The sequence below is a fragment of the Dermacentor variabilis genome, chromosome 2, assembly GCF_050947875.1.
Source record: "Dermacentor variabilis isolate Ectoservices chromosome 2, ASM5094787v1, whole genome shotgun sequence".
Taxonomy (NCBI): domain Eukaryota; kingdom Metazoa; phylum Arthropoda; class Arachnida; order Ixodida; family Ixodidae; genus Dermacentor; species Dermacentor variabilis.
This window is the reverse complement of record NC_134569.1, coordinates 24,454,121-24,466,382: the sequence shown is the minus strand read 5'-3', so window position 1 is coordinate 24,466,382 and position 12,262 is coordinate 24,454,121. Positions and strand designations below refer to the sequence as shown.

Sequence of the window (12,262 nt, the reverse complement as noted above, 5' to 3'; positions counted from 1 at the left end):
CCAAAACTATCAGTTGGGGGCAGGTTGGCGCACATCTCCTTCACAAGTGCGGCAGTGGCTGCGCGTGAATGTCCTATCAGCGCATCTGAGCGCATATGCAGCCTGCATGTCTTGTTTTATAGATAACCAGCCCTGTGTGCAAAGATTGGGTGTGCCGAGATGGCATGGCATCGTGTGTGCTGTCTTTCGGCACGTTTAGCACTGGCAGTTGCATAATCTTGAATTTCAGAGACGCACTGAAGCAAGAGGCAGACGAAGCATTTGCTCACCTCTGCCGGTGCTTTTTATGATAGCGTCGTTCTACAGTGGGTGACACTACCAGCCGCAGGGGTGGAGTGGACGTGAAAGCATGGCTAGCTTCGCTTAATTCGTACTGCTGATGTGAAAATAATGTTGACACAGCATGAAATCGTACCTTCCTTCACCGACTCTCAAATTGAACGCGAATTCTTTCTCATTCAAATTTACTCTTTTCAATTGCCAGATAATTCGTAAAACATTACAGCCCCTCCAGTGTAAGAAAAGTAGATCGGCAACCGTACTTATTTGCCTAAAAGATCGAATTTCAATACAATGAAATTTCGATATAACAAAGCAAATTGCTTATTTTACCTAATTTATTATGTTAACGTTTAACTTTACTTGGTTCCGTTCAGTGCATCGCTCAGTTAGCACATTCAATAACACGCCTTGTAAGCCATGGATAACTTCCTGGCTCACTTCTAGATATTGTCACATAGATGACGGCAAAGATTTAAGGAAGTGATATGTTAGAAGAAGCACGAGAAAGTGGATGTGCTGCAGGGGCTAGAAAAATGGTTTGAAGAATACCATCTTAACGTCGGAACCACAGGTCTCCGTGTAAACATGCATGTAACAGAACAAAGTACAGTAAAGCCTCGTAAACCCGAAGCTTTAAAACCGGAAGAAATTTCAAGATAAGCAGAGTTTCGAGATAAGCAAAATGACAAAACTAGAAGCTCGCTGGCTATGCATACAGCACATGAAGTCTATCCAAAATTGCACCAGTAATACCGCATTTATTCGAATCTAGGCGGATAGTTTTTTTCAAATAATCATATTCCACACTCTAGGGTTGGCTTAAATTCGAGGATTTTAAGAAACGTGCCAGCTTTTCATTTAAACTGTTAAATATGGTGCATAGGTAGCCCCATCTAGAAAAGTCAGTATCGCAGCCACTCCTAGCCATGCCACTAGCCAATCGTAAACAAGCGAGGTCGCTATTTTGACCTGTGTCGTGTCGGCCGTATCGGTGTGCGGCGTGGTGTTATCGCGATGGCACCAAGCAGGAGATGGCACTACAGTGCCGCTTTCAAGCGAAAAGTTGTGATAGCCGCAGAAGCATCGTCGAACCTTCAAGCCGGGCAGGACTTCGGCGTTGACTAAAAAAAAGTATGTTGTTGGAGGGGACAACAACAGCAGCTTTTTGCGTGCGCTGCAACGAGGATGGCATTTAGCGGACAAAAGAAAGGCCGTCACCATGAAGTGGAGACAGTTTTGGCCGACTTTGTTTGGACGCAGAGAGCAGCTGCCCTTCCAGTGACAACAGAAGTGCTCCAAGCGAAAGCTAGGGAACTTTCAAGGGAGCGAGGCCCAACGCCAAAGGATTTCAAAGCCAGCCAAGGCTGGCTTCAGAAATTCATAAAGTGCTTCGGCTTCAGCCTCCGATGCCACACTTCAATCACCCAAAAGCTGCCAAGCGATTTCGAAGAAAAGCTGATAGCTTTTCAGCGCTACGTGCTGCGAAAGGGAGAAGCGGCAGGCTACAACCTTGGGAAAATCGGCAACGCCGACCAGACAGCTGTGTATTTTGATATGCCAGTGGCGTACACCATGAATGAAAAGGGTGCCAAGGAGGTGAAGGTGCGCTCTGCGGGCTACGAGAAGCAGCGCGCAAATGTGATGCTGTGCTGCACAGCTGATGGACATAAACTCCCTCCTTATATGATATTTAAAAGGAAGACACTGCGTGCTCGAGAAACTTTCCCAAAAAAAGTAATTGTGCGGGCAAATTAGAACGGGTGGACGACGGGTGCGATGGTGGAAGAGTGGGTTAAGATTGCGTGGCGACGGCGTCCAGGAGCCCTTTTGACAAAGAACTCGCTCCTTGTTGTCGATTCTTACCGTGGGCACTTGACCGACAACGTGAAGGCGAACACGGACCTCGCCGTCATACCGGGTGGCATGACAGACCAGTTGCAGCCACTTGATGTCTGCATCAACAAACCTTTCAAGGATCGTCTGTGGAAATATTACAAGGACTGGTTGATTGACGAAAACCACATGCTAACGGCAACGGGCCGCATCAAACGTGCATCGCTATCGCAGCTGGCAGGCTGGGTAGCTGCAGCGTGGGACGACATCGAAGGTACTTTGATCATGTGTGCCTTTAAAAAGTGCAGCATATCTAATGCGCTTGACGGTATTGAAGATAGTGCACTGTTTGAAGGTGACAGCGACAAGGAACACAGCGACAAGTCTAGCAGCGACGACACTGAACGAGCTCTGCACGTTCAGATTCAATAAATGCTGTTCGCATTTTGTGAACGCTGTCCTCGCTTTTTTAATTCGGCCTACATTCGAGGTAATATATATATATATTTTTTTGTTGGCTTCGGACTTTAGGGGGTCGGCTTAGATTCGAGTAAATACGGTATATTCTCAGCCACTTTCACGCACATCAGCAATGGTATACAGCATTGCTGGCATTGTGCCAATACAGCGTACGTGCTTGGCACTGAGTCAACACAATTGATCCTAATGCAACATTTGAAGCAGTCGTCCAAGCGCAACTGGTCCCAGACATCCAAAAAGCTGACGCTGCTACTTTCTGCATTGTAATAAATACCGGACAATTTCACTTCGAAAACCAAAACTGAACTGCGGAAGCATGTAACTGTAATGCTTTTAGCAGACGCCCATGAGTGAATGCAACATTTGCATTTCACCATCACGAGAGCTTGACGCAAGCATAGTTATCAAGCCATGATCTCAGTGAAATGCTGTGAGCTCGCATATTTGCTTCTCTTGGGCGCAGCACATGGGCTGATCGCAGCTGCTCAAAAATACTGATAATCTCGCTCAAGGTCACGATAAATACGCTGTGACCACATTGATACAAAACTGACAGTGCCCTATTAAAAAAAAAAAATCCCAACTACCAGCTTACAGCTGCTGCTGCTGTGTGGGGCCACGACAAAGTGGCAGTGAGCACCCGAGCAAGTGTGTGTGAACGTTGATAGAAAGAACTGGAAGAGATAAGCAAGGAGCGCAGCCCGGCACGACATCTGGTTCAGCTAGTGAGTAGCCGCCGAGTGAAAAGCGAGTGCAAGCGACGCTGCCTTTGCTACCCCATTGCCTATATTCTGGAATTTTCAGGGTCAACAGAGTCGAGACATCCGGGGTCCGGCACAAAAACTTGTCCAAATAAGAGGTTAGAAACACATGGACATCACACTTACAGACATCAGAGGGTTTACTGCATGTTCATGGCAGCTACCATTAACAATGGTTAGATTTAAATTACCATATCCTACAAGAAAGCCATCCATGCTTTTTTAAGGAATTCAAAGCTTATGTCAAATACAAAAAAAGTGATGTCTAAGTTTAAACAAACGTGGAAGCCCTGGCAAGCTGTCAACAATTACAAGATGTTTCACAAATTTTCAGAAGTATTCAATTAAGCCACAATATAAGCATACGCACTGGGATGACAGTCATTTATCAGAAGTGATCAGCTCATTCACATGTAAAAAAAAAAAAAAAATGAAGCTTTCACTCATGGTTTGACCTTCACTTATCACAAGACTGAGGTACTGAATGCACATCTCTGTGCTCTTACCTGGCGTTCATTGTTGAAGTTGTGGAAGTTGTAGTCGTAGCAGATCTCAGTGTTGCCTGGAATATCTTTTAGGGCGAAAAGGCCTACACGATAGAAACCATTCACAGACCTGAAACCAACCAGAGAAGGAACCATGTAGTTAAACAAAGCTACCAGATTCACCTAGATTGACATGGCTACTCACAATTACTTTTTCTTTAATTATTGTTATTCACTCATTCATTTTTTTCCTCAACCTTAGTCCCACTGCTCACTCATTAACTATTTATAAAAATATGGATTTCATTACTACATGGCTTCACTGATTCATTTGTTCTCATGCATGGAAACCCGTATTTGTCAATGCCACTGAGCAGCTGCATAACAAGTATGTCTGGTGGTTGAGCTCACCCCGTATTCAAGGGTGAAAGTGGAAAAGTTATATTCAAGAAAGGTTATGTTCAAAGCGCAATTCTAGCTACAAACCCCCCAGATGCACAAAGCTTACATCAAAGAATCTAGTAAGCAAGAGCCTTATGCAAATAGTTACAAGTGTAAATAGATGCTGCGCGCCAAGTTAGAAGTGCTGCCTTACCACTTCTGCATCTCGCAGTTAGGGTCACAGGCATGGTTGACGAAGCGACCTTCCCCGGCCATGCGATAGCCATCAATGACCATGCCAGAGTCCAGGTTAAGGCAGTAGTGGTGCTCATCATTGCGGTAGCGCTCGGCCATACGGTGCCGAAACTCTTGCTCACTCACTATCTCTCCCACATATTCCAGGATGAATTCACCTGCATGATGACACCAGGGTCGCCAATCACAGCCATGAGAGGCAGCATCATAACAATGGCCAGGACAGCTTGAACCAATCAAAGCTTGGACATTATGACTGCCCTGTCCAGCAAATAAATAAATAAATAAATAAATAAAAACAGAAAAGAAAGAAAGAAAAAGAGAAAAAATGCAAAGTGTTCCATGAAATCAAATAAGCAGTGAGGTCTAGGCTTTTATTTATGCCTTCTGTCGTCTGCAGTGCCCACTGTCTACACAAGAATGCAGAAACTCACATCGAGCCATACAAGTCAACATTTGTGGCCCTGATGACTGTGCTTGTTCAAGGTTAAACAAGGTTGTACTTTGTTCAAAAGCTGAAATGCTTCAGTATATTGTTACTGATAAATAAATAAAGAAAAGAATATAAACATATGTCAAACTACTGCACACAACACACTGCCAAAAATCTTAGGAAAAAATTGAACTTACACAACATAAGAATGCATATTAGAAATGAAAGCATTTTCACATCTAGCATGCGTAATCAAGTCCTGCAGAATTTTGAAGACCTGCAAAAATAAGAGCCGATGGAGAAATGTAAGCAAGGTCTCAATTACCGGCCTTGATTGGCTCCCGAGTTCGTATTCCCCAGCCTCGGTCACGAGTCATGAAGCGCTCCAGACCTGGGCTCCATTCGTGTTTCTGAATCTTCTGGTTCCCACATTGCTCACCACATGGGCACAGTGTTGGCGAGCACTCCACGTACATCATCCTGCATGCACACACAACACTGTGTCATGTGCTTGCCCACAATATTACAATAACACTTGCGGTAGGGTAGTCGCATTGCAGCAATTGATGCTCCAGTGCCGGGGTTACCAAAGTGGGTTTTTATGGTGTTTTGGGGAAACCAAATAACATTGTCAAGTTCTATAAAACCCCATTATATTGGGTTTTTAGCATGGAAGTTTACAGAACTAATCGTAAGATAAATAAGACCAAATGGCCCATTCCCATGTAAGACCCCACCTTGTCAATAACGCGAAAAAAAGTGCAGCCTTTACATGAGTCTAATGGTACCATTCCTGCTTTACGTTTATTCTTCACAAACCTTCTATTTCAGGAATCGGAATATATAGTGAAATAAGTTCAGGTGGTTGGTCGCAAGTGTCAGCACTGCGAGTCTGCCTCCTAACTGCGTCCTGCACTTTTGTGCTGCACTAGTTCAATTCTATACACTATGCAATGCCAAAGTAAAATTTTTGCCTTGGCTACACAGTAATGTACAGAAATAAGAGCCACTCTTTACATACTTCTGCTGCCAGCCAGAGAAATACAATTTAAAGCAAGACCTGAAAATTTCTTCAAGAAAGCTTTGTGCAAGAACCTAGTACAGTAAACTCAAACTCTGATATCTCAAAATATCGGTTAAGTCAAAATTTCTTCCTGGGTTGGTGTGAACTCGTGTATTTTTCACCTATCTCAAAAAGCTTTTGTGCCATACTCCAGATATATAAGAATCTCAACCGCAAGAATGTCAGGAAATAGTCGCTATCCAAAGGTTTCCATAATTATGCGCCACTACAATATCGCCAAAAAGTGACAATAATGAGTTTGTAGTGAATTGCATTCGATTTTGCACCACTCTAATCATCCGCTGTTTACGACCGGCCACAACCTCAGTGATAATGGACAGTTTTAGTTGAGCGCAGCTTACGTTTTGCTCCTCTCAAATTTCACAGGCTGAAACACTGCAGGGAACCTAGTAGGTTTTGCATTTGATAAGTGCATCTTGCAGAAACACAAACAAAGTGCTGTCAACCGCTATCGCCTGCTGCAAAATGACAAAGAAGCCAAGTACATGTGCTCTCACGTTCCGCTCAATCGGCTTCGTAAGCCAACTGAGCTGGGGCATTGCAAAATCGGAGGACATATGACTGGGGTTTCACTGTACTGCAAGAAATGTGCGACGATGGTGGTGTGTCTAAGCAGTGCAAATCACTGACGGAGCCACTTTCATGGTATTTCGCCTGACTAGGCTTTGGACACCCAAGTGCCTACATGCAAGAGTGTTTGCTAGGCTCTGTGGGAGGATTGCTATTACCTGTGGATGCCCAATGTGTCAGGTACAGAGTTGCACAATATTCCACAAAAGTGATCTGCTGAAAATAGCTCTTCTGGTACACTGAACTTTTTCGAGAAACTTGGCAGCTACTGGCACCTATTTCAAAAGGCTTTATGTGGTCTATGCACACAGCCAGGGACGTATATCTTCATGAACTTGCTCTCGAAACTTTCCCCGCATTTTACAACTTTGAGTAAACGGGGTTTTACTGTATCTGCAAGTGCCAGTATCACTATCATAAGTAGTATCACATTACCTGTTAAGACAGTCTGTGCCACAGCCCTTGTCAACCTTCATCTTTGGTCGGGCACAGTTACAGCTCTGGACCTCATATTTGGACACCGGTTTAACATCAACATACACATCTGTGTGCAGGAGAGAAACAAAAATGGCAGCTCAAGTACAGCAACATACGTTACTACAAATAACATCGATTTGCTAAATGTTTTGAGAAAGACACTAGTAGGTTTTTCCAAACATAGGGCTTACTTGAAGTACTTACATGTGATTTTCTATGCACATGGAAAAATCACAACCACAATTACTTTATGAGAGTAATTTCTGCAGACTTAACCCAAGAACAGCAATAAAAATGTGTAACAAACAAATTTTAGAAAATGATGGCTGCAAAACAATGCTTGCAAAAATACTCACTTGATTTAATTCGTTTGTAGTTGTTCACTGGGTCATAGCTATAAAGAAGCTGCAATGGAAAATGTGTGAGAATGTGAGATTAAGAAAAGTGGGGGGGGGGGGGAAGAAAAAAAAGAACCTTATGCATGAATGAGATCCATTCCAACATATAAACTGCCAACATTTTCTATCAAAGGTCCCTTGCAACACTTTTTAACAAAGTTAACATCCTGAACATATAAACTTTTAACAAGTAATATTGTATAGACCATTTTCATGGTGATCCCGTGGGCGATTGATGATGATTTTGCGCATGAGTTGGGGTGTGTGTGTGTGCAGATAACGCACGAGAAACTTTGCCAGGAAGCGACGGTGTGTCCTTTTGTCACTGTCGAACAAGCGGTACTCACACTTGCTGACATTCCAGGGCTCATCCACCAGCGATAGAACACTGGTGGATGAGCTAATTTTTTTATCCTCAAGTAAAGCTGTGCATTGTGAAGACACAGCAACACAAACAGTCCTTGTGTAGCAGCAGTCCATGGACTTGGTCAGTCAGACTCATTCTGTTCTTTAATATGCCAGTCACTATATTTGCAGCCAACTGCTGCACACGTCTTCCTTCTACTGCTCCTCATTTTGCAGCATAAATGGAGCAAAATGCATTAGTGAACACCCAGTTGGATTTCTGACAGCTGATTGCACAATAGAAGGGCAGAATAGGTAATGGTTTCATATTCAATCACTGTCACCGAAAGCACCATCTCATACCTCTACAGCAAGCTGCTCTGCAAAAAAAGGCTCTATAGCAGCAGCGGAATGAAGGGCAAGATTCACTTAATGCTTTAAGGAGGCAGCCTGGTTCTGAAAGCGAGCCTTTATTTCTCAACCAACCTTGATGACATTACACAACTCGATTGGATTTATGCTGATTTCAAACATTATTTTATTTTTTGTACAGACACATTATTTACTAAGCTAACTAAAATCACATACAAATCAAATACCATTGTTTCAGGCCTCTATTATGAGAAAATGGCAAAATGAAAATTTTATTTTAATGCATGGGTCAACAGCCCAAAAGGGAAAGATTGCAACAATGCAAGCAGTGTTAAAAGTGGTCAATGTAAGTCCCATAATAAAACATGAAACTTCACCGTTTGTAATGTGGGAACAATTAAGAAGAGAGCAAAATAATTATATTCTTAAGGCAGTACTAAAAAATCTGGTCACATTGTAGTTCTTATCATACTTTTTACACAGCTCACTTCTGAAAAAAAGAAAATTTGTTCTACCTGCTTTGGGTGGCAAGATGTCATCGCTTGCAGGTTGCAAGAAATCAAACATTCTGAGAAAATTGTGAAAAACTAGAAAGTGAGGATTTAATCAAGCAAGATTACATTTGTGCACATACATGTATTTACAGTGAGAAATGGCCACCAGGGACATAGTCTGATTTCTTATTGGCATCAAAATGACGCTTCCTCTGTATTTCTTGAAGGCTAACAGCAGCAGTACACATGCAAGTAGAACCAGTTTCCTAGTGCTTGTCTTTTTCGTCCATGCATTTGGCACTTGTGAGACCAGGGTTAAAGCTGAGCTCTTCCTTCGTGGATCTCTTTGCACTGCCGGTGTTTAACCGCACCACAGCCTCGGTCGCTGCAGCTTCAACGGTGAAAAGGGATGCATGCCTCTCCTTTGGTGCTAGAGACCATATGACAGAGTGCAAGCTTTCATTATTAATTTTGGTTCTTGCCCCTCTGGCGCAGCTCAATAGGCCTTGTGTCCGAGAGGTGCTGATAACAGGCAGTAAAAATTTGCACACATGAGGTGACAAATTGTCGCAATGAGGCGGTTCAGGTTCTCTTGCTGCAGCCACATTTTGACACCACTAAGACTCTGGACCTGTTGGGCACAGGCTGTGATTTGAGGCAGTATTATTTGATGTGACATGGTAGTAAGTGGCCAGCACTGCCTTCTGTGTTGCCTCTATGCCCCCTTTATGAGACTTTAGGGCTTAACCATAATGGCAATTTAGTTTGGCGACAAGATCGATCTGAGTCAGCTACCGCTTGCCACAGAGGCTCTCTGCAGCAATTCCTTTATGTTTTGAAATTGTGTAAGGCTTTGCCTATGCGCTTTTCGACGTGGCTCACACAGTCCTCCTTCTCAACTTGGACATAGCTGTACATATTCGCTTCTTGCAAATCAGGCAATGTGCGGCTGTCCCCATTGCACAGCACAGTTGTGTACCACACACAATATTTTTCTAGTTACCTTTCGAAAATGATCAAGGCTGCCTAGACTTCCATCTCACCAGCCTTTCTGTCAGGGTGTTTCTGGCATATATAGTTGGCCCTCCAAGTTTGGTAGGCAGCATCATCCTCCTTTGGGCCTTGCTCACAACCGCCCCAAAAATTGCCGAGCACAACGAAATAGATTATAAGACCCGCAAAAAAGTTTGATGATGTCTCCTACACCAATGTGCGATGAATGTCCATGCATCTTGCACAAACTGTCAAGTGATACCACAATGTTGCCGGAATTTCCAAGATGAAATTCATCATATAGCTGTAGGACTGACTTCGCGCTCTCGGTGGTCACTTTTTCGGCAGTGCGCGTCGTCATGAGCGTCAGCTTCTTCCCATAACCTTGCCAAGTCATCTTGTGCAGACCAGCACTCTGCATGCTACGTGCAGCCAGACCATTTACAATAAAGTGCTCTTTTTAGCGTCGCCACTTATGCGTAGTGGGCTCCATTCCACCAACACCTCATCACAATCAACGCATACAAGGAAAAGCTTCACAGTGAGGTCGTATTTGCGCTCACCTTTGATGATAGTGACGTTGCCGCCGCATTCTGTGCAGTGGGCAAACTTCATAAGCTCATTCAACGCATCCCGAGAGATGATAGTGAAGCACAGGACTTAAAACAGTCCTACTTGCATTGCCCCAGCTGCTGCAAGCTCCCGCAGCCTTCACTTTGCCCTAATCTTATTTTCACGCAAATCCGATTGCTGCAGCATCGCTGTATCACAGTGGACATCGGCATTGTCAGTAGGAGTAACCAGCAGCGATGCTGGGCCTTTTTTCTGCATGCCATCACTGACTTCGTCACTTGCTATAGAATTTTCGCTGTCCTCACTGCGTTCCAGCAATGTTTGTCATTTCCTGAAATTATCCGCCAGCAACTTCTTTCTATTCTTGCACTATCTGCCATTGTAGCTTGTCCATTGTGGCATCCTGCATGTGTCATGGACTGCCGTGAAAGCGTCTGGCCAGGCCTAGCAGATGATATCAGCCAGCCTGACCAATCGGAGGGTACAGCACAGTCACGTCCACGCAGTGGCCAATGCAGTTGGGCATTTAGCCTATTTCTCGTGCACTTTTCTCAGTACAGCCAATGGGCAGATAAAGATGGCGATGGCGGAGGGTCACTCTTTTAAACGAGACCAGGGTGGCTGCGATTGGAGCTGCGAAATGACTTTGAACATATATATTGAACATATCTTTATTTCCAACAGATTTCCAACTTCGATGCATTGGTGAAATGATACTATTTTAGGGGTCAGACTCTGCACAAGTTCCCCTCATGTGAGTATTTTTTAATGCTTTAAACCCATTTTCAGAGTGGGAAACTTGGTGAAAAAGTATAATAAGGTTATATATTCGAGAAACTGTATTCTCAGAAAATTATTTCTTTGATTTTTTTTTCTCAGAACCTGTCTGCCCCTTAATGCTTTAAATAAAACAACACTGTGCGTGGTGTCACTTGACCTCACCATCCTTTTACAATTTGCATCTGTTACCCCTGGCCCACTAAATCCATGCACTATAGTGGAAACTGGTGCTCGCAGGACAAGACAGGGCGCCAGTACCAAACACCAGGGCACATGAACACACTGAAAAAAACTCATTAGGCTTCTGAGCATGGTGCACAACCTCAGATTGCACTGAACAGTCCTTTGCTGGTAATGATTATGCCACAAGTTGTTATCGATGTGTTTCTATCATATTCCCAGCACTCTGGGAACTGCCTCAGCATGGCGTATAGCTGCAGTTTTGTTGAGGTTGTGTTCCTTTTCATTTAAGCTCATCCATGAAGAGCCATACTGTGGGTAGCATTCAATACACAAATGAAAGAATTTAATGCAAAAAAAAATATAATTGTGAAGCTTGCTTCCACGTGGTATTTTACTTAAAATCACTTACTGCTACCCTTCACAAGGAGTTTCTCACAGGTTCACAGACTTATTTCTATTGCATCAAGTGACTTCTAGGTTATAAATCAATAAATAGGCCAATAAATATTTTAACTGTAGCGCAATAACTATAGGTCAATAAATAGATTGGATGAATAGCATCAAATGAAAAGTGACATCACATAAAGTTCTCATGATTAAAATTTTAACATGCCATTGCTGTGCAAACAGCGCTGTCTACACTCACCTGTTTATTCTTGTGCAGCCACCAAATGTCATAGGAAAGCTGGAAGTCAGCTCGTTTCTGACGCAGGTACTTGCCCGCATGAATGGGTGATGGCATCAAGCCCACACATCTCTCTTCCTCCACAAGCACTGTGTGGCCACTCTCCTCTTCTTCCTCCATGGTAGTCTCACTGCACATGTACACACGTACCATAAGAAATTGCTGTCACAGAATCCAGTAGTATCTCTGCATCCCCAAGAGTCGTGGAGAAAGGCAAGGATGACTACTGCGCGTCGATATCCACAACCACACCCAAACTTATGCTGGCATAACACCTTACCTAAAGGCCTCTGTCAAAATGGAATGTGAAAGATGGCTAACACCACAGCCAAAGCGTTACAATTTGCAATTTCACAGCTGAAGCTGTAAGTCTACAATCATAATGTATATAAGTGATG

At 43.5% G+C, this 12,262-nt stretch overlaps 1 protein-coding gene across 3 annotated transcripts in view; it reads right to left on the bottom strand.

The window, feature by feature from the left end:
- LOC142571521 (uncharacterized) overlaps positions 1 to 12,262 on the bottom strand; it is a 102,366-nt gene that overhangs the window by 56,028 nt on the left and 34,076 nt on the right. For all 3 annotated transcript variants that reach the window (XM_075679946.1, XM_075679947.1, XM_075679948.1), the window contains 6 exons: positions 11,826 to 11,994; positions 7,398 to 7,446; positions 7,000 to 7,108; positions 5,236 to 5,390; positions 4,437 to 4,635; positions 3,863 to 3,971 (listed from right to left, as the gene is read on the bottom strand). In XM_075679946.1, coding sequence (XP_075536061.1) covers positions 3,863 to 3,971; positions 4,437 to 4,635; positions 5,236 to 5,390; positions 7,000 to 7,108; positions 7,398 to 7,446; positions 11,826 to 11,994 — 790 coding nt within the window. The remainder of the gene's footprint in view (positions 1 to 3,862; positions 3,972 to 4,436; positions 4,636 to 5,235; positions 5,391 to 6,999; positions 7,109 to 7,397; positions 7,447 to 11,825; positions 11,995 to 12,262) is intronic.